Source organism: Aphelocoma coerulescens, chromosome 5 (assembly GCF_041296385.1).
Source record: "Aphelocoma coerulescens isolate FSJ_1873_10779 chromosome 5, UR_Acoe_1.0, whole genome shotgun sequence".
NCBI lineage: Eukaryota > Metazoa > Chordata > Aves > Passeriformes > Corvidae > Aphelocoma > Aphelocoma coerulescens.
Window position 1 is genome coordinate 29,945,970 of NC_091019.1, and position 19,901 is coordinate 29,965,870.

Sequence of the window (19,901 nt, forward strand, 5' to 3'; positions counted from 1 at the left end):
AGTGCTACTCCCTCTCTTTTAGGGTTTTAAGGGACTTAGATGGGAGCCTACTCCTTTTTTCTTTTTTTTTCTGTTAAGTCACCTTTAACAGCTACTCAAATATGTCAGCTTATGTTGGACTGCTGTACTCCTCATTTACAGACTTTGTTTCCTTCAGGAAAAGAAACGGAAAAGGTGCTTGGGAAAAATCACAGGAAGAAGTGATTTAAGGGCAGAGTAAGTGAAGAAGGAAAGTGAGTCGAATGAACAACTTAATGAGTTTGTTTAGGATTGCTTTGTAGTTACCTTTATAACCTTTTGTCTCTGTGTGGTTTATTGTCTAGTGGTGGTTTCCTGTGTGTGTGCAAAAGTGAGAGGATTGATGGTGTTTCTTGATGCTGACTTACAGGAAGAGTATTCAGGTCTTTGGGATGCTGGGTCTAGGTCATAAAACTTGTAAGAAATTTTGACTGTTTGGAAAAGACTAAACTGAATTCTGCATCTGCTGTGACTGTGGATGATGATTGCTTCTCCTGGAGTACAATTTTGCATCTTTGCAGCAGAAAGATGGCTCAGTGGTACCTGAGTGAGCACATATGGGTTTGCTGGAGTTGTCTGTGGTGGTGACTGAGCAGCAGGGGCAGTGATGGGATCACTGTCAGTACAGTGACACTGTTCCCTGTACTGGAACAGGAGGAAGTGGCAGCAGAGTTGTTGAGGAGACGATAGAAGTCAATGCTTGTGCTGTTCTCTTCAGCTTACTTTCTCAGTCTTTGGCCCATGTTCCTATGTATCACTTCCCCTGGGGGACGTGGTGTCCTTTCTGGCTGACAGGACAAATCTCTTGGTTGCTCAATATGCATGTTGGTGGACAGATGTGAAGAGCTTCTTAATTCCAGGATGCATGAAGGGCAAGATGCTGATAGAGGCTGTTCTGTAAGAAGCTTATTCTTTGGGGCAGAGGGCAGAGAAGAGTGCAGGAAGGGATTGCCTAGAGCTAGGCAGTGAGTGTTGGTGGGGGGTGGGCAGGGAGCTTGAATGTCTTCTTCTGTATATACTGGTTGGCTCAGGCAAAATAAAGAAATCTCTCATGCTTTCTTTTGATTAATTTTTAAGCATTCTTTGAAAATATTGTCCTTGGCCTCAAGCAGGAATGAGGTACTGCAACGGTGCAGCATAGTCTACACAGTAGATAGCTGCTGGAATTTGGGAGGGAGTGAGATTATTCCCAGATTTGTTGCTAATTTGTTGCATGTTCAAGACATTTACCCTCAGTGTTTGTGTGGTATTGCCAGCCAGTCCTCTTATACTTGGTTGTATATGGCCAGCTGTATGAGAGTACACGTTGCTGCCTGCTGTAAGTACAGGAGGGTTTTGCATTTGTTGGGACTTCTTGCAAGTACTGTGAAACAAATAACAAATGGCTCAGACAATGTTCAGGGAGAGATGGAATACTAATCTCTTTACCTCCTGCCTCCTTCCATGGGGATGTTGTCTGTGTGATAAATGCTTCATGCTTACTCTGTCCTTCCTGTTGTATTTATTCCCATCTTAGCATCTTTTAAATTGCTGATATGTAATTTTTTAACGTAATTTAAATCAGCTCACAACAAAACCATTTTCTCATTCCCCGAGGATGCAAGTATGTACTTTCCCCCATAACATCTGAACTGTAACTTAACTGAAATCTTAGGGAGATGCATGCATGGTGTCTAGTCCTGGAGCAGTTCAGGTGTTACAGGCAAGATCCTTCAGGTGTCAGGGGAGGTGAGCTCTCTGACCTCCTGTGGCAGGGACAGATACCTGCTCTGTGTAAGGAATCTGGGCATGAACAGGTGGGCCTTTTATATAGAGAGAGTCTCTGTAAGACAGTACTTCCAGTTTCTTTAAGACTTCCTACAGCTGTGCCCTCTAGAACTCATCGTTGCCTTCATGATGACGCGGGCTGGGTAGGTAGGGATGACATCTGGCAGTTGAAGACTTTTAGGACAGAATGGCTGTGTAAATCACTGGTGAAGGATAAAAATTAATTGATTTGGCATGGGGTCATGGGTGAATAAAGAAATCACAAATGAATTATGTGTGTTGCCTCAGCCAGGCTGATCAAAAGGCTTTTCTTCATCCTGCACAGCTCTGTGTGTTTCTACTCTTGGACTCAAGATCAACCACTAAATTCTCCCCCAAGCCTTGTCAAACAGTTCACAGATCCGTTTATACCAAAAATATGCCCCAGAGAAGAAATTAAGGGGAAGGAGATTGTAACATGATGCTTTTCTTGAAGTGCTGAGATGTGGCTTTCTTCCGTGGTTCCCCTCAGCAGGGTTAACTGTGGGGAAGGCTTTCTGCTCCCTCTCTTTCAGTCTGTTTTCCCTGTGTCCAAGTTTAGTTCGAATGTACGCGTTGTTTATAGAGTTCTGCAGGAGGTGATTTAGGAGAGAGCTCCTTGCCATGACGGTATCAGTGTTAGAAGTGCCGTGTTATGGCCCCTGTGTTTGACTTCTCCAGAGTCAAGAATTATGTGGTTCTGCCACGGTTTCCTTGGAATGTATGCCTGAGGAGCTATGGACTTTTAACCGTTGCCTATTTGCATTTAGGAGCAAGCTCAGCTCAGGATTGGGACCAAGAGGAGGGACTTCAGCAGAGCCGCAGAGGGAGCAGCCTTGCCAGCCTGTGCCCACATTCCTGTTTGGCTCTTTTTCTTATTCTTGTTTCTTGCTTCTTGTGAGTGCTAAAGCCTGGGCAAAACAGAGGGGAAGGAGCCTTTCCTATCTGGGAAGTGATGATTAATGATGATGAACAGTGACCCTTCCACTAAGGGAACTGTTTGTTCCTGCTTGATTTTAAACCCTTATATGAGTAACTGAAACTCTGCCCAAGGGAGTTGTATTGGCTTTTTTTTTTGCTATTTGTCTTCACGGAAGCACTTTCTTTTCCTATATTCAGGCCCCTGTGCATGGATTTGGAGGAGACCAATATGTAAGACTGCCAGAAAGTCAGAAGTTGCTTCCATTGATCTCCACTGTTGGGACAGATTAGGGGAGTGTTGCAAGTTCGCATTTGTACCTAATCCTTGTATAGGTAGTTCTTGATGCAGGGAAAGGTGTATTGGCTCCATCTTCTACTACAAAGAAAAGAAATCACCAGACAAATTGCCTATGTGGGAGGGCAAAAGCATACCCTATGTAAAGCCTGGTATATTGTCTGCTCTCTTTCCTTATGAAAAAGTAATGCACATTTGCAAAGTGGAAAAATCTGGTTCTTGTGGCGGACTGATCCTGCAGAATTCCAGGTCCCAAGATCTCAAGGAAGGGTTTCTTTGAAGCCTGCCCACACAGAGGTGTCTCTATTGTGTTCCATGGGGCTTAACTGCCTGTGGAGCTGGTCTGATTGACTCCATGTGCAGATGCTTAGTCTGGAACAAATTAGCACTGACTCTTTATGTACCAGCAATACCTGTAACCTGTTTGATGTCGCTTTTTCTTTTTACATTCATTTCATACATTCATCACACAGTCTTCACAAACTTTGCTTACATCAGTGAAAAAGAGTTTCCCACACCAAAGTCAAAATAGCATCGTGACAACACCAGCAATGGTGGACAATTTACACACTCTTTGTCTCTTGTCCATTCATCATGCTTTTATCTCTGAAGCTTAGATTTTGTGCAAGTTTTGTGAAATCTCATGAAAGTCTGAGTTGGTGTTGCTTGTACAGTGACAATGATGACTGAATGGTAGAAGGAGGAGAAACTGCTGCTTGTCATGTGTTTAGCCAGAGTTGGTAAGGTTATATGGGCCTCTCCTCATCCCTGCAGTATTTAGGAAGAAATTGAACTTGCTGTGGCGGTCGGGAAGAGAAAATTGGTGTTAAATGAAGAAACAGAAGATTATTTAATGATGGCTATGTTGTGCTGTAGAAGCTGGTAGGAAATTATCAACGTGTCCTGTTTGCAGGCCGCAGGAACACTTGCAGGTGTGTTCTGCTGCCAATTCTAAGTTCCCTCGCTATGGTTCCTGGTAGAGGTGCTTTTAATAGCCTCCCACCCACTCCCCGGGGCTGTGCAATGGTATTTATGGCCTGCCTGGGACTGCCTTTCTTCAGGTGCATGAAGAAGAAGGCAGAGTGCAGATTCAGCACGTAGCCCCTGACAGCTGGGGCTGATGGGTCAGGAATGCAGCCCTGACAGCTGGAATTGGACTGAAAGCAGCCAGCACAGGAGGGGAGAGCAGGCCAGAGAGGCTCTGTGGAGAGATGGACGAATGCACGCACGCTGTGGAAAGACAGCCTGTGGGGACCCTTGGTTGCTTATGTTCCCTTTCTCCCACCTTCGTCCCTGATTTGTTCCATTTGTCCAACTGTCTGTCATTTTTAATAAATGTGTGCACACCCCTGTTGCAACCCCTGTGCAACACACCTGGCAGAACTATTAGAGCTGAGGCTCAGTGCTTCCATTGGAATACCCCCCATTCCACCTCTTCTTTTATACAGGTTTACAAATGTAATGCTTCCCAAAACTCAGTGATTCAAAACCTTTCATCAAGTTTGTTTCTACCCTTGCCACTCTTGTGCCAAGGAGTGCCATTCATTACTTATGTTGTGGGAGATTGTTCCCTAATGTTCTTAAAGTGGTTATCTTGAAATCAAATTGCATACAGTTGGCAACTGCTTGTGTCAGACTATGATGTTCTGGTCAGGTGTTTTTGTGTTTTGTTTTGCTTTGTGTTTGGTTTTTTTTTTTTTTTTTTCTCTCTTCCACTTTATTTTTTTAAATTGGTTAATTGTGAGGGCTCGTTCATAGCTCTGAATGCTTTTCCCTCATGAATACTGCTTTAAACTGGGCATTGGCTGGAAACACCTTAAAATGTTGGAACATATCTGTGTAGTGGGTTGCATGAAACCAATCTGATGGTCTTGGAGTAGTTCCTGGAGGGTCAGCTGGGCAATTGGTGTGAGTGTGCAATAGTGGCTGTGAGCAAGGCTTAGGAGGCTTACAGCGAGAGAAATGGAGACTGCTCTGTCAGCCAGAGACCTTCGGAATGGGTTGTGTGCTGGAGCTTGGCTTGCTACTGTTGCCTTTTGCAGGTGGAATATTTTCAGGCTTGTCAAGACATTACTCTTTCCTAGCATTCGTTGCTGAGGGAAGAAAGACTCAGGCTGGAGAAGAGGGAGAGGATAGAAAAACCTCTTAAAAATATATAATATATATATATGTGTAAAAGAAATTTAAAAGTGCATATTCTATATGCATATACAAAAGCAAGGGAATACATTGGGTAGGTGAGGGACAGAAACCAACTATGGAGCTGAGTGGTTTTGTTCGTTCTTTGTGTGCTTTTGTAAGTCAAACATCTCCTGCAGTTAATTCCATCCACCCATCTTCAGCCCTCCCCCTGCCAGACCAACAATAAAAACCCTAACTCCCAAAAAAAAGTCAGGCAGAGGAGCCTGGTCCAAAGCCAGACCTTTGCATGTTAAGCCGAAGTGCAAAATGAATATTTCACAGCTGTGTTATAAAGCCCTGAAATGAAGGCTTTGCAGTGGAAATGCTGACAGCCCCTTAAGTAGAACAGTATACTGTAATTAGTGTTCTGTGTTTTATGTGCCAAACAAAGCTCAGCAGAACTAAATGTAAAACTTCAAGCCTTTGTTTTTCTGCAGCAGTAACAGGAGATCAGACAGTGTGTTCAGACGATGGATTAGAGCCTACAACGTGTGCACTGGTCCCTGGAGGTTGGACGTGCTTTTTTGCAGTGGGGCTCGGGGGCAGCAGCAGAGATGTACAAACAGGGCCAGCTGTGAGATTTGGCGCTCTGTATCAAATTTCACTTATGTAAGATAGACAGCTATTTCTTAAATGCTGACGCTGACAATGTACAGCTACATTTTCAGCATTTTCACGTATTGGATGCCTGAGTGCATTGATACGACTTTGCTGTGTAGCAGCATGGAAAACATGTTGGAGTGCATGCAGAGGTGCTGAAAACCCTGGGAGCAGAATGTAGAGACAGACATGCAAACCACAGTGCTGTTGTGGAACTCAGGCCTGATGCTGGAGCTCGCTGTGTCAGTGTATTGGACCAAGGACCACTGGGCTCTCAAGTCAACCAGTAAAGGCATTTTTCTTTTAAGACAAAAGAACAGATGAATATGTAGCCACTTCTCATGCAAGATCGCTACTTAGCTACAACTGATTACTTGATGTGCTACAGAAGGCTTTTCAAAGTAACCCTCATGGGCCATGTATCTCAGGGATTTCTGCATCCTCCGCTTTTTCAGGAGGTGTGCCTTTGCACATATATTATTAATATGCCTGCTTTCAGGCAGGAGAGAGGGATGAAGGCAGGCACATTGTGCAGTGGATGGTAGATGAACTCTGATGGATGTTGTCTTGTCATGCTGACTCGATGCTGCTACTTAATTAAATGGATTCAAATGTTAACTGTGTTATACATAGGCCCATGGGAAGGCTTTTAAAATAGAACTTGTCTGGTTGTGGACATTTATAGAACTAGCCATTCTGGAATGGATTGGAATAGTTGTGCTGCAGGAGCTCTCTCTGAGGATGCTCTTGATCATAAATGCTCACAATGGCATGGAGAGAAAGGGGCACATTGAAATCAAACTATTAATTCAAGAATAGGATTTCCCATTCCATAGGGGAGCAGACAGGACAGAATGGAGCATAAGTTTCCAAATGCAAAGAAGCAGGCAGTTCTTATCTGTGGCTTTGCTGAGCAGGGATGACCTCTTTGTTGTGCTCTGTAAATGATCTTAGGCGTCAGAAAGGCAGATTGAGAGTAAGGTATTAATGGGAAAAAAATGGAAAACAAAATGGACTATATTATTCTGCTCTGTAAACACTTGCTGTGGCCATGCCTGGAAAGCTGCATGTGGTCTTGGTGTTTCCACTCCATCTCAGGAAGAATATAGTGGGCCTGGAAGTGGCTTCACAGAAGAACTGAGAAAGGATATGCAATGGCTTTCAGGAGAGCCACAAAGTGACTTAGTGAAGACTCTTGTACTTGGAGCACAGATGACTTGGGGTGATAGTATAGCTCCTTACAAAATCATGAACCACCTAGAGGTGGTGGATGGGGACTGACTATTCACTGTCTCTTCCCGTACAAGGATTGGGGCACGTGAAATAAAACTATTAGAAGTGAGGTTTAAAACAAATAATGAAAGATGGTTCATCTTGCAATATACCAGACTGGTGGAGTTCATTGCCAAAAGATGCAGTGAATGCTAAGCTTTTATAGACAGAGTGGATAAGCTGATGGTAGAGAATTCTACTGAAATAAGTTATAAATGGAGAATATCTATTTCAAGACTGGAAGACTGACAGGAGGTGAGAAAGAATCAAATTTATTTTCCCTGTTCTTAAACTTTATCCATACATTTCTTTACACCATTCTTCCTTTGCTTTTGGCTGCAAATGGAAAAAGAAACCAAGGCTAGATATTGGTCTCTGATCCAAGGTGGCCAATCTCATGAAGTCTGGAACAGACATATCTGCTTGCTGGACATGCTTTTCTCAGGCTGTAGCCTCCTGACTAATGTTGTAGTTACTGGGGCGTGTGGGCAGCCCTGTACAGTAACATCAGTTTTCTCCCCTTGGTTGTCATTTTGAGTGCTGGAGAGTAGCACAAATCCTCTCAAATGCTTTGCTTTTTTATTTCCATGTTTAAATAAATTGTGCTTGTAGTGAACTATGAGATTTTGGGCCCAAAAGAGAATGAAGATACCATAAGAAGGCAGGAGGTGAGATAACCAAGTCAGAAAACTCTAATTTCTTTAGCTTATGAGTATGGGGATGAGGGGCTGAAATACTGCTCAGCTCCTGCTTAGTCTTTTGCTGGCCTGGGGAGAATGATGAGGTGAGTAGCAGCATTATTCAGTCTACAGTCAAAACTCCTTGAGGGATGCCTGGTGTTAAAGATGGCTTTCTCTTGAAAATTTCTTTTACACTCCTTCTTTAAGATGAAGGTAGACCACAGTAATCTGCTGGTGTGCAAACAGGCACAGATACAGGAGCTCCTACCCAGCAGCAGTGGTTCAGTAGTAAAACAATGCAGCTGTAGGCAGAGCGCCTGTGACAGGTCAGGCAGGACTATCAGTGTGACTAGGTTGTCCCTTTTGGCACCCGTTCTGGTGGAAATTACTGCTGTGCTGGGTGTGTTTACTACTGCTTTCTAACAGCATCCTGGCTGGATGTGCAGGCCTCAGTTTGTCTCCTGTATCCCTGTATGGCTTTGCAAGTGTAGATGGTCCCAAAAGAATGCAAATTATGGGAAAGAGGAAAGTGTTTGTGGGGGGGGGGGTGAAGTTGGGCTGATCCTTCAAGGATTTCTGTGTTGTCCGTACAGCATATGGAAGCAACTGTTTGTGGTAACTTCCTCAAAACAACAGAAAGAGCTCAAGCAAGTACGAAACTCACTCTGAGACCTGGGAGCAGCTGGTCAGACATTGAGTTTTCTGAAAAGTCAAATGAGGCTGGCAAAGGCTGTTTAGATCAGTCTTTCCAAAATGATTATCTGCACCTCAGTAGGAAGGCAGAGATGGCATGGCTTTTTCCCCCAGGCATGGGCTTTCCCCATGGGCTGTGTGGGACTGTGCCTGATAGAAGCAAGGGCTGCTCTCAGATATGCCCTTTGACTTCCAGGTGGGATTGGGCTGCAGTGAGATCCCTCTTTCTGGGAAGGCCCAGCTGCCGTGAATACCTGTTGGTACCTTGAGTCCTGCAGTTCAGGACTCTGCTGGTTTGGTCTTACCTATCTGTTGGAATTTGATGTGGAAGGAACAGGGTAAGGGATCTGCTTAGGTGCTAAAATTTCTTTACACGTTTGTGCAGTTCCAAGTAACCAAATTTAGATTTAAGCCTGTAAAATGACTGAATATCAGATTTTGCAAGACAAGTGTTAGCTGCACAGATTTTGATGCCTAAGTGTGTATTGAGCCTCGAAATTTGAATAAAAGTTGACCTTAAAGGAATGGAGATGGGATGGTTTCAGATAGCATAGTGGCAGTGCAAAATGAGCTGCAGAAGTGTTTCTTGTGTAAGGATCAATTCAGTAACTCTCGCAAGTCGCATAGAGAACCTTGACTGAAAGTGCCAAATGCTATTAATAGAAGCCTCGAGATGAAGAAACAAATGCAGCTAGTCAGCCTCCTCTCCTGCCTCTAATTTAGGTACAAATGACAGGTTTAGTCTTGCAGTTGTTCCCAGGTTTGGATGAGGGTGTTGAGGTGGCCCATTAGTTGCCTGTGAAGACCTGAGCAAGCAGTGACATGTCTGACAACTGTAGGATGCAAACTGGGCAAACACAGGAGCTATTGGTAATGAACAGTGTCTCTGATCTGCAAGGGAACTCTCCAGGTCCTGTGGTTAGCTCGTGTCAGACTTGGGAAGGTGTGCAAGATAATGCATTTCTGACTGGTGTGTGCTGAAGTATGACTTTGGGAGACTTGTCTGAATGGCAGTGCTTATGGCTGTGTGGGACTGGGAGACTGCCTTCACCACAGGAGGAAGTGAGTTCCTGCCTTGTTGTAAGTGGTAATTTCAGAAGTGGGATTATAGCAGACCTATATCAACAGATGTGCCCTTTGCTGACAAATCTTAATTCCAGATTAGGAAATTAAAGTTGATGTGTTTTGCCCTAATTAACCATATTAAGCATTCATTTGTTTTAGCTGGCAAATTGAGAAGAATCCAGTTCATACTATTTTGTTACCTATTGTTTTTTTCTCTGAAATGTTTTTCATTCTCAAGTTTTGTGACAAGCTGACTGTCTCTTGCCCTTATGTCACCCAGTCTGGAAGCTGGTAATGGGGAAAAAGCTGTGGTGTATTGTGGGCAGGTTTGTGGGAGTAGAGCTTACAAGTCTCGTACGATCACATTTTAAATTTATATGCACTCCTTTTCAATGTAAGTTGGTTTTAATACTCGAGTATTATCATGTGAAGGTGCTGCCTTTGGATAGACTTTATGGGTTTGCCTTTCAGGTTCTTTACGCTAGAAAGTTTTTGAAGTTACGACTAGGAACAAAAGAGGGAAAGCCTTTTTCAGAAAGTTAGTTATGAATCTTTAGTCTAGAGACAGGTATCTCCTTCTGTGGCACTAGGTCTGTCAATACCAGAGGTGTGGCCTTGACAGTTGCCTTTTTCTAAAGGAACAAATGATCTGTTGGAGACCAGAAGATACTCACTGACAGTAAAATAATTAGACTGGAAGAATGAGCTACTCCTTTTATGTCAAGCTGTGTGCTGACCATAGGAGAAAGGTAACTTTCCACATCCTAGCATTGCCACAAAAATCTGTTGGCAGAGCAGCGGGGGACCTCCACTGACTCTAGAGTGAGAGAGGAGGCTGGAGTAAGGGTGACATTTTGGTGATGATGATGTGAGAGTATCAAGACAAATCAGGTAGTGCTCCCATTTGGTTTCTCTTCCTCTTAAAGACTTGGAGGAGTCAGATTGGGCTTTGGATGTGCAGCTGGATTGATCTAGTTGCCAGGGAAAGGGTATTGGGGTTTTTTTTCCCTGAATTTGGGCTTCCTTTGGTTTTTCCCAGGCTGGTAAACAGAAAACAAAAAGTAGAACATGGTTTTCTGCTGGTTTGGTCTTCTGGACAGATAATTGCCATGCTAGGGCTGTCTGGAGTGAGGGAAATGGTGGGGGGTGTCACTGTGCTGAGTAGGATGAGGGAGGAAGGAACTGTCCCCTCCAAGACAGGCTGCTGTAAGAACAGCTCAGCTGTGGTGTAAGACTGCACACTGAGAGGCTCAATAAATGTCCTCGCAGAGCAAAAACATACCTGTTGGTGAAAGTAGGTTGCTGAATTGCTGCTGAATATCTGCATAGCCAAGGTCAAGCAGTGCCTTTTAGGATAGTGGCAATTATAGCCAGACTGAGCTAAAGCCTGTGCTGAGCAGTGTAATCACAGCGTTGCTAAATTGATGTTTGCTGACAGCATCAAGAGATTGGTGCCTTATGTAGATGGAGCTACTTGAATGGCACATGTCTCTTCCACTTCCTTCTTTGCTGTCAAGAATGTATTTTCTGTAGGAATTTAAACCTCTCCTAGTCTGGGAACTGCTGATATGAGCCAGAATCTCAGCAGCAGAAGCACTGAGTTCTTCCTGTACATTTTTGAGGCTGCTTTAAAAGGATATGTGTTTTGAAGTATTATTAACAAGTCTGGAAGAGTAGATATCCTCCTGGCCTCCCCACTCCTCTCCTCAAACTCCGCATTTTTGTTCCAGTATTAAGTTAAAACAAAACTAGTTCCTTTCTTTATTGGTCAGTTTGTAACTGCATTTTTAATTGCATGTTCTTAATTAACAAAAATCCAGTGGAGTTTTGTAAAAGCCACATTTTCAGAGATTCTCAATTTGCAAGGGAAGGGAACAATTTGGTGGTTTCTCATAATGTCTTAAAGTATCTGGGGTAGATTATTAATAAGAGGGGAAAAAAGGACTAAGTTGTTCGAGGGATTGGAATATGAAATCTTCCACTGTCCATGTCACTGGCTTGAAGGTGGGCCATATTTCAACTAGCTGAAAGCATGGATGGCTCATGTTAAGTGGCAGCACCTCAGCCCTGCTTAACCTGCTGAATCAAGGTGGTTCTCTGTGTGGGGTTACTTCTGTCCCCTTACCTAGTAACCTGAGCCATGAGCTCAGTGAGACCTTGTGTCTCACCCTGCAGCCGAACTCCTCAGGTCTGGTAAGGTGTATGGTCAGGGCGGCGTGGGAAACCTGCCCCGCCTCTGCCTTTTGTGCACCACGTTGGTATAAATGCAAGATGTTCGTCTTCAGGGCAGCTATTAAAGACAGTAGTAATTACTACAATAGTAGCTTCTTATGCTGTGTCCATGCCTCTAAGGCCTTAACCAAATATGACTTAGATGATGATGATAATTAAAAACAGAAGACTGTGACCCAGTAAAATCCTTGAGTTTGCACAGACAGCAATACTGAGGAGGAATGTATGCATCAAATATATAATAAATAAAATCAAGCTGTGCAAATGTAAAGGAAAGAGAATAATTTTGTGTCGCTGAAAATAGCCCCAGGGCTAAGAACTGGTTTGTGCTCAGAGGCTGAATTCTTTCATGCCACTAACCAGGTTTTGTGCAGTGTAATCCCACTGCAACCTTTTGCTTTGGGGTGATCACTGAATTCTGATGCTTTCTATGCCAGGGAGTGCTCCCCAAAACGTTGTGTCATGTCCTTTTGTCACCCGTCCTTCCCATTTTGTTTTTTTTGCTTTTATCAGCTATTTACCACAGAGGTCTTTATATCTTCCGAGTAGATCTTCCCGGTTGCATTTATTTTCTTTTCCTAAAAATAGTTGATATCTTTGCCTGAGGGGAGTGTGGGGACATTTTAGATAACAGTCTCTTGCAAGGGTCATTGGTATGCAACAGGCTTGGAATGTTTATGGCATTCTGTCTCACAATTCCCGGCAAGGGATGCCCTCGACCACTAGTTGTGATTTCCAATTCAAGCACTGTAGGAAAAACTGACTATTTAGTTCCTAGGAAAACAAGGCTGGGACCAGGCTGAATGACCCACTACTGGATGGAGGCAACAAAGAGAATGGGTCAGCTTGGAAACAGTTTTCAGGAAAGAGCCAAGCTCTAGAGACTGTGGTATCTCTAGAGATATCCAGAGATAGTGGTATGTTGCACTTACTGGGAGGATGGGAATCCATGGTCAATGAATGTGCATCCCAGCTTTTCACAGTACTTGCAATCTTCTGTTTGCAATGCTCTGGCATAGAGAAGGTAATAAGTGGGTTGATAACTCCTTCTCTGTACCCTAGCAGTATTTGCCTATGCCTATATTGAAAGTTGAATGGGAACAACCTTATGTACCTGGGTGCTTCTTGGTGGATTTCTAAGAACCAGGGAACCAATGTGTGAACCAGACCATCAGCATCTGTGTTATGGGTCTATTTGAATTGCAGTCACGTTTCATGGTACTTCTTGTTTTCTTTCTCGTATGTTCTAGGTGACTTTGGAGAAGGTGTTGGGCATAACCGTGTCAGGAGGCAGAGGATTAGCCTGTGACCCCAGAACTGGCCTCGTTGCTTATCCAGCAGGGTGAGTCACTAACCACATTCCTCAAAGCTAAAATAAACCACGACTGATGCATTAACATAAAGATTCAGGGTGTTTCCACTATCATCTTCTATAGGAAGCCTGTTTACTGCTCTTTAAACACCAGAGAATGATGAGACTCAGCACTGTTAGCGTAATTGGCAAGGGAAAGGGGTTGCATTATCAAGTTTTAATGGAACTACTCTCATTCCTCTTGCTCTAAGCTGAGAGCTAAATACATTTTGTGGACTTTTCACTAGGTTCTGTAGTGTGATGAACCTAAGCATAACTCAGTGCAATTCTCAATCCAATAAATACCTAATGGAGCAAGTGATGCTTTCAATGAATTGACAAAAGCTTTCTTGTAGATTCCCTGTGATTTATGACTTACCATGTTTCTCAGCCAAATATGAGGAGAGATTTCAGGCTTATAGCCTGAACCTGCTTATATGTGGGCTCTTTGGAGTGAAACACATCTGTCAGCTGTAGTCTCAGTTCAAATAGCGATATCTAGAAGGAGACTTTGATGGAAAGCAAAAGAGCTACCTATAGAGACATAGGTGAGGGCTGGAATCAGTATGAGTTTGGCTCTCCTTCGAATTTGTTTGTTCTGCTGGTCAGCAAGCTAAAAGGGAAGACAAAGGGCACTATCTCCAACTCATATTGTGTGGACATACCCTTAAGATATGAAAGCTGGAATTAGAAGAAAAGAACTTCCACATCAATTGTAGATGATGTTTTCAAGGATACAAGAGGTGTGCTAGCAATATTTAAAGATTCTGTGTTTGTGGCTAAAATGAGAGATGGAGTCAGTGAAACTGGCTAGAATTTTTGCCTGTCCTGGTGATAATCCTAGTTCACCAAATCACAGCATTGTTGTGGTTGGGGGAGCCTCCTGAGATCATCTAGTCCAATCCTCATGCTCAAGTAGGGTCACCTCTGGCAGGTTGCCCAGGACCATGGCCAGACAGCTTTTGAGTATCTCCAGAGATGAAGATGCCACAATCTCTCTGGGGATCATGTTCCAGTGTTTAACTACTCTGACAGTAATACAAACAAAATAAAAACATGAAATTTAAGGTTTTTTTAAATTTTATTTTTCTTATGTGTTCAAATGGAATTTCATATGTTTTAATTTCTGCCTATTGTCTCTTTTTCTGTCAGTGGACAGTCTCTTAATCTGTAGACAATTTGAGGTCCACATCAGTGTTCAACAGCATCCGTTATGCTTGAACTCTTTGGAGTCAGGCAAATATATTCCAGTGTGTTTTGCCTCTTCATCTTTTCTGACACTGAATATGTTTACACTTGAAGTTGGCAAGGAGAGAGAGAAGAAAACGAGTGCAGTAAACAGATATTTTGGGCCCTTGCATAGCTGAAGATAGGTTAGTTTTGTTAATAGCAATGTCCTTTGATGAGCATGCCTGATGTTGATTTAATCAAGTGTGAGTACATCTGGGGTTTCTTTTGGCTAATTAAAAGGTTATGTGGTTCCTTAGGGCTTTACAGGGGAATTCCTGTCCTTACTTGTTGGTTGTAACATCTCATGGCCTGGGCAGGAGTATATTAGATGTGTGTTGTAAAAGTTTAATGGCTTATATGACTTGCTGCTTTTGTGCCATGGCTGGCCTGTTTTGTGATACTGTTGTGATTTGCTGCAGTCAAGACAATCTCAAGTTAACAATCTAGAATGAGCTTTAGTTAAGGAGTCATGAGAGAGGTACTCATGCAGACCTTACTAAGTTGATGCAAGTTTCATCTTGTTCAGTTTGGGATTTTTTCCCCCCATTCTGATTTCCAGTGAATGTCTCTTGATTTGGAAGAATTCTGACCTTTCTGGTACACTAGCTTCATTTTGTTTATTTTTGTTTCTGTTTGAATTAAACAGACTCACAGAATGGGTAGGGCTGGAAGGGACCACAGAGGGTCATTTAGTGCAACCTCCCTGCTCAAGCAGGGTCATCCTAGTGTACATGGCATGGTATTATATCCAGATGGTTCTTCAGTATCTCCAGTGAAGGAGATTCCACAACCTCTCTGGGCAACCTGTTCCAGTGCATGGCCACCTGCACAGTAAAGAGGCTTTCTCCATGTTCAGGTGGAACTTCCCCGTGCATCAGTTTCTGCCGTTGCCTCTTGTCCTGTTGCTTGGCACAACTGAGCAGAGCCTGGCTCCATCCTCTGACACCCCCCTTCAGATACTGATAGACATTGATGAGTCCCCTCTCAGTTGTCTCTTTTCAAGGCTGAACAGGCCCAGCTTCCTCAGTCTTTCCTCACAAAAGAGATGCTCCAATTGACCATTCATCCTCACTGCACTCCACTGGACCCACTCCAGGAGCTCCATGTCTCTCTTGTACTGAGGAGCTCAGAATGGGACACAGCACTCCAGATGTGGCCTCCTCACCGGGGCTGAGTAGAGCAGAATCACCTCCCTGGACCTGCTGGCAATGCTCTTCCTAATGCACCCCAGGACACCATTGGCCTTCTTGGCCACGTGGACACTGCTGGCTCAGGGACAGCTTGTTGTCCACCAGGACCTGCAGGTCCCTTCCAGCAGAGCTGCTCTCCAGCAGATAGGCCCTCAGCCTGTGCTGGTGCCTGGGGTTATTCTTCCCCAGGTGCAGGACCCTGCATTTGCCTTTGCTGGATTTCAGACAGTTCTTCCCTGTCCATCTCTCCAACCTGTCGAGGTCCTTCTGAAGGGCAACACAGCCCTCTGAAATCTCAGCCACTCCGCCCAGCTTGGTGTCATCAGCAAACTTGCTGAGGAGGCCTCTGCCCCTTCATCCAAGTCACTGATGAACAAGTTAAACAACACTGGGCCCAGTACTGAACCTTGGGGGACACCACTAGTGACAAGGCTCCAACCAGACCCTGTGACAGTGGTTATGACAATCTGGGTTCTGTTGTTCAGACAGAACTGTGCATTTACTGGACACCAAACTGCTTACGTGAGTCCGACGTAGCAGACTGGGCGTGGCTCATGCACAGTTGTTTCATGACCTGTCCATGCAACTTGGTCATCCTCGACTGTGGTCCAGTGATTTCCCCATCCCACTGCTCATGTACTGAGGTTTTGCAATGCTGACATGCAGATGCTTTGCTCCTCCAGTCTGTCCTACCCCTAAAAGCTGAATTTACGTAACAACTCTGTATTTTCCTAAGAACAGTTTCAACATACCCAGATTGATTTGGTTGAGATCAAAACAGCTGCCCCAGGCATCCTGACTTCATCCACATCAGGTATAAAGCAATTATGTGAATGAGGACTTGTGCATAAAAAGCTTTGGCATTCTTTGAGCATAATCTTAATTTGGGTCTCTGGTTTGCCTAAAATAATTTAAAAAAAGAAAAAAGGTGATTGTTTTTCTGAGTTTTCACTTTCCTGGAGTTTCTGAATCTCTTGGGATGTTTCTTAAACTGAAAGAAGCAATTCCCAATGCAACCAAACTCATTCCAACTCCACTGTGGTGCCAAAGAGCTGTTACATTATTTTTTCCTTTTCTTCCCACTGGCTTTTGCACATATGATGCTTTCTGTGCTTTGACCCTCATGAGGCTCCCTCTCTGGCAGTGTGTGACGGCATCTGTGCTGACCCTGGTATGTTTTTGTGGGATCCTTGTGTTATAGGAGACCTTTTCTTCATGTCAGCGGTAAAGGGCTAAAGGCACTGAGTGCTGCAGATATTCCAGGCTACCACTTTGATGTAAAGCTGTTGTCTTGGGAAATAAAACAACATATGAGAGAAAATTGTATTGTCTGCAAAGGTCTTGCATCTGCTGCCTGCACTCACCTGTTTTTATACTGTCAAGTGAAAGAAACCCAAAGTTGCTTAATTGGATCTCTGTTCATGTTTTGCAGTAACAAAGCTGTACTTGGGGGGGAGGGGATGGGACAGAAATGTACCAAATTTTTTACCTCATGTGGAAGGACCAATGCTTTGTCCTTTTTTTGTTTCTATTCCCCTGCTTTGCATTTTCCCTGCTCTTCTCTCAGTTTATTCTTTTTTGAGGTTTTTTGCAGTAGCTAGTTGGGGCTTTGTTTCCTAGAAACAAGAAGAGAAACAAAACTAAGAAAATCGGCTGAGGATGACTAACATTAAAAAAGGAAAAAAATGGTGTGTGAAATGTCTATAATTTAAATTCTAGACCAGCTGCTGAGATAGCTTTAGTCAGCTTATCTGGTTTTGGTTTTGGTGTTCTGTTTACTGTTGATTTTTAAGCCTTGTAGGTTCATGTGACAGACTGATTTATTTTAATTCTCATTGTTCTTCTTTTCTTGGCTCTCAGTTGATGCTGATAGCTGGTTGGGAACCTGATCTTCAGATGAGGCACTTGCCTGCTTGAGGAAGCAGCCTGTGCTTTTTCTTCTGAGGAGCTGGAACATAGCACTTTGTCCCTTTAGTGTGCAATGTCTTTTAAACACTATGCTGTTATGCTCTGGTTAGCTTAAGCATCCCTCTAGCTCTGCTCATCAATTTGGAGCCACTCTGATACATTACAGGATTTTTCACATTTAGTGTTCCTTGCTGGGAAGACTGGTATTTGATACATAGCACGTGTGCCGAGTTCATCAATCTCAACCTGCGTATTCTTTTGTTTTTTTCCCCCTTTCAGCTCTTGCATAGTTCTTTGCATACAGCAGCTCCTGCTAAAGGCAGATACGGGTTTAATATAGAGAATTCTCTCTGTGACATAGTAAAATGAGTTTCTCTGGCTTTCTTTCAGAAATTACTGTAGCCAGGATGGACATAGGCCCCTGGCTAGCTCTGTGTGTGTGCACAGTATGTTTGCTGAACATGTGATTTGGATGCGCCTGTATTCTGTCCTATTTCGGAATGAATCATCTTTATTTGTAGATAGGAAGGGAGGAACAATAGAAGATGGAGCTATATGATCAAAGTTAAAATGAAGATATTGAGTCTTTTTCTTGCTGCTTCTTGCTGCATGATCTGTTTGAAGAGTTAGACTTGTTCCTTCTTCAGCTTTATCACCTTGGTTGTTTTGTTGGTGTTTTTTTTTATGAGAGGACAAGTAATATTCAGAAGTAAATAGTTGTATGAGTGTTCAAATCAGAAAACTGCACAGTTGTCTGGGTCAAATTTTATTTTAAGCAATTAATGCAGTTGTGTTGGATGTCAGTGCAGCAGCCTCTCGTGTGCCAACCTGCACTGCAGCAGCATCCAGCCACAATCCCATCTCCTTTCACTGTGTCTTCCCCTCTTCCATCCCTCATCCTCAGCTGATTTGCAGTAGGAGTGGAAGCCATTTAACTCTGTCAGCCCTTCTGAGTCATACTCCTGGCTGTCAGGTCCTGCACTGACAGGCAGTGATGATGGTCTCTATCACAGCAAAGGGAGGAAGGGGATGAACAGGAAATGAGTGAATCGGTTTTAATCTGTTCAGGAGCCAGCTCAACACATGTGTAGCTCTCTCACATAGCTGAGTGGTAAATCCCTCTGGAAGCTGAAAGAATGAGGATTTTTCTTTTCCAGAAATGATTGTTGGTTTGCTCTCAAATACCTCTTTCCAGTTTTGGTAGATAGGCTGTAAGGCTGAGTGGTTTCCAGCCCATGCACATGTGGAGTTTCTTGGAAAATTTTAGTCATAATTTTCCATCATTATATAGATAGATTACTGCACAAGGTAATAAATTATCAGCTTAGAACAATTTCCCTTTACCTTAAGCTGTATATAACCCACAATGGAAGAATAACATTTAGGATAAACATTGAGTAATTTTACCAGGTGTGATGTTGTCTTGCTCCTTCTTTCTTCCTTAAAGTGGAAGTTTTTGGTCAGTGAGGTACAGTAACAAATTGTGAGAGGCAAATCTAACAGGTGACTGATGGCAAATGAGGCAAAATGTTGTTCTGAACTGGGATCTTTGCAAGACTTATGACCATTGTGGCCAGGTTAAAATTGGTGATGATATGGACAGTGAAATCCTAATTTGTAAGATAACAAGTATTCCTTATTTCAGTGCCTGTTTTTATTAACTGATTGATCACACTGCTTGAGTGCCATAATGGTAGTTGCCTTTAGAAAACTGTGGGTGCACAGAAGGAATCCACTTCCTTATAGAGCCAGTACATGGTACATGTGCAGTTTGAGCAAAGCTCTACTGCTCTGTGCAGGCATAGTTCTTCACTGATTTTTGCTTAGTATAAACGCTAGTGCTATTGGGCAGTATCCTAAATGCAGCCTGAATTGGTACAGGGATATTGAAATAATTGAGCTGCTTTCCAGTAGACAAATCCACTTCTGCTGGTGCTGCCTCCTTCAAGTTTACTTACCCAAAGCTCTGAAAGAGAATTTCTGTGCTTTCTTTTTATGTTTGTTTTTTTTTTTTTTTTTTTTTCCCCTAAAGGAGAATCCTATGGTGTTGTTAAGATGTGGAAACCTACCATAAAATGAAGAAAAGTTCTTGTGTATGGTTCAAAGCAAATTTCAGCATCTTTGGTCACATCAGAGGCAGCTTGCTTTGTTCTCTTTGAAACAGGATAGTTGCCTTTCAAGAGTTAGATCTCTTTCCCCTCCTCATCTCCCAGGAACCTGGAGTGTTGTTAAAACATTTCTTCTGTGAGGCTGCTGTGCTTAACATGCCATCTGGGGAGATTTTCCAGCTGGCATAATTGTGGTGATGGGCTCAGAGATGAAGATAAGAAAATCCCCTTAACTGAGATCATTAAACATAATTTGAATCTGTACTTCAGATTGGTTTGAGTTGGGCCATTACAACCAAACCAAACAAAATTTTCTGTGTCAAAAGTGAGCAACACTGGGTTTCAAAAAGATGTGTCCAAAAGATGATAAAA

At 43.2% G+C, this 19,901-nt stretch overlaps 1 protein-coding gene across 4 annotated transcripts in view; it reads left to right on the forward strand.

Annotated features, from left to right (window-relative positions):
* The window catches only part of MAPKBP1 (mitogen-activated protein kinase binding protein 1), a 102,854-nt gene that overhangs the window by 16,150 nt on the left and 66,803 nt on the right, over positions 1 to 19,901 (forward strand). For all 4 annotated transcript variants that reach the window (XM_069017399.1, XM_069017400.1, XM_069017402.1 and 1 more), the window contains exon 3: positions 12,993 to 13,084. In XM_069017399.1, the coding sequence (XP_068873500.1) occupies positions 12,993 to 13,084 (92 nt within the window). The remainder of the gene's footprint in view (positions 1 to 12,992; positions 13,085 to 19,901) is intronic.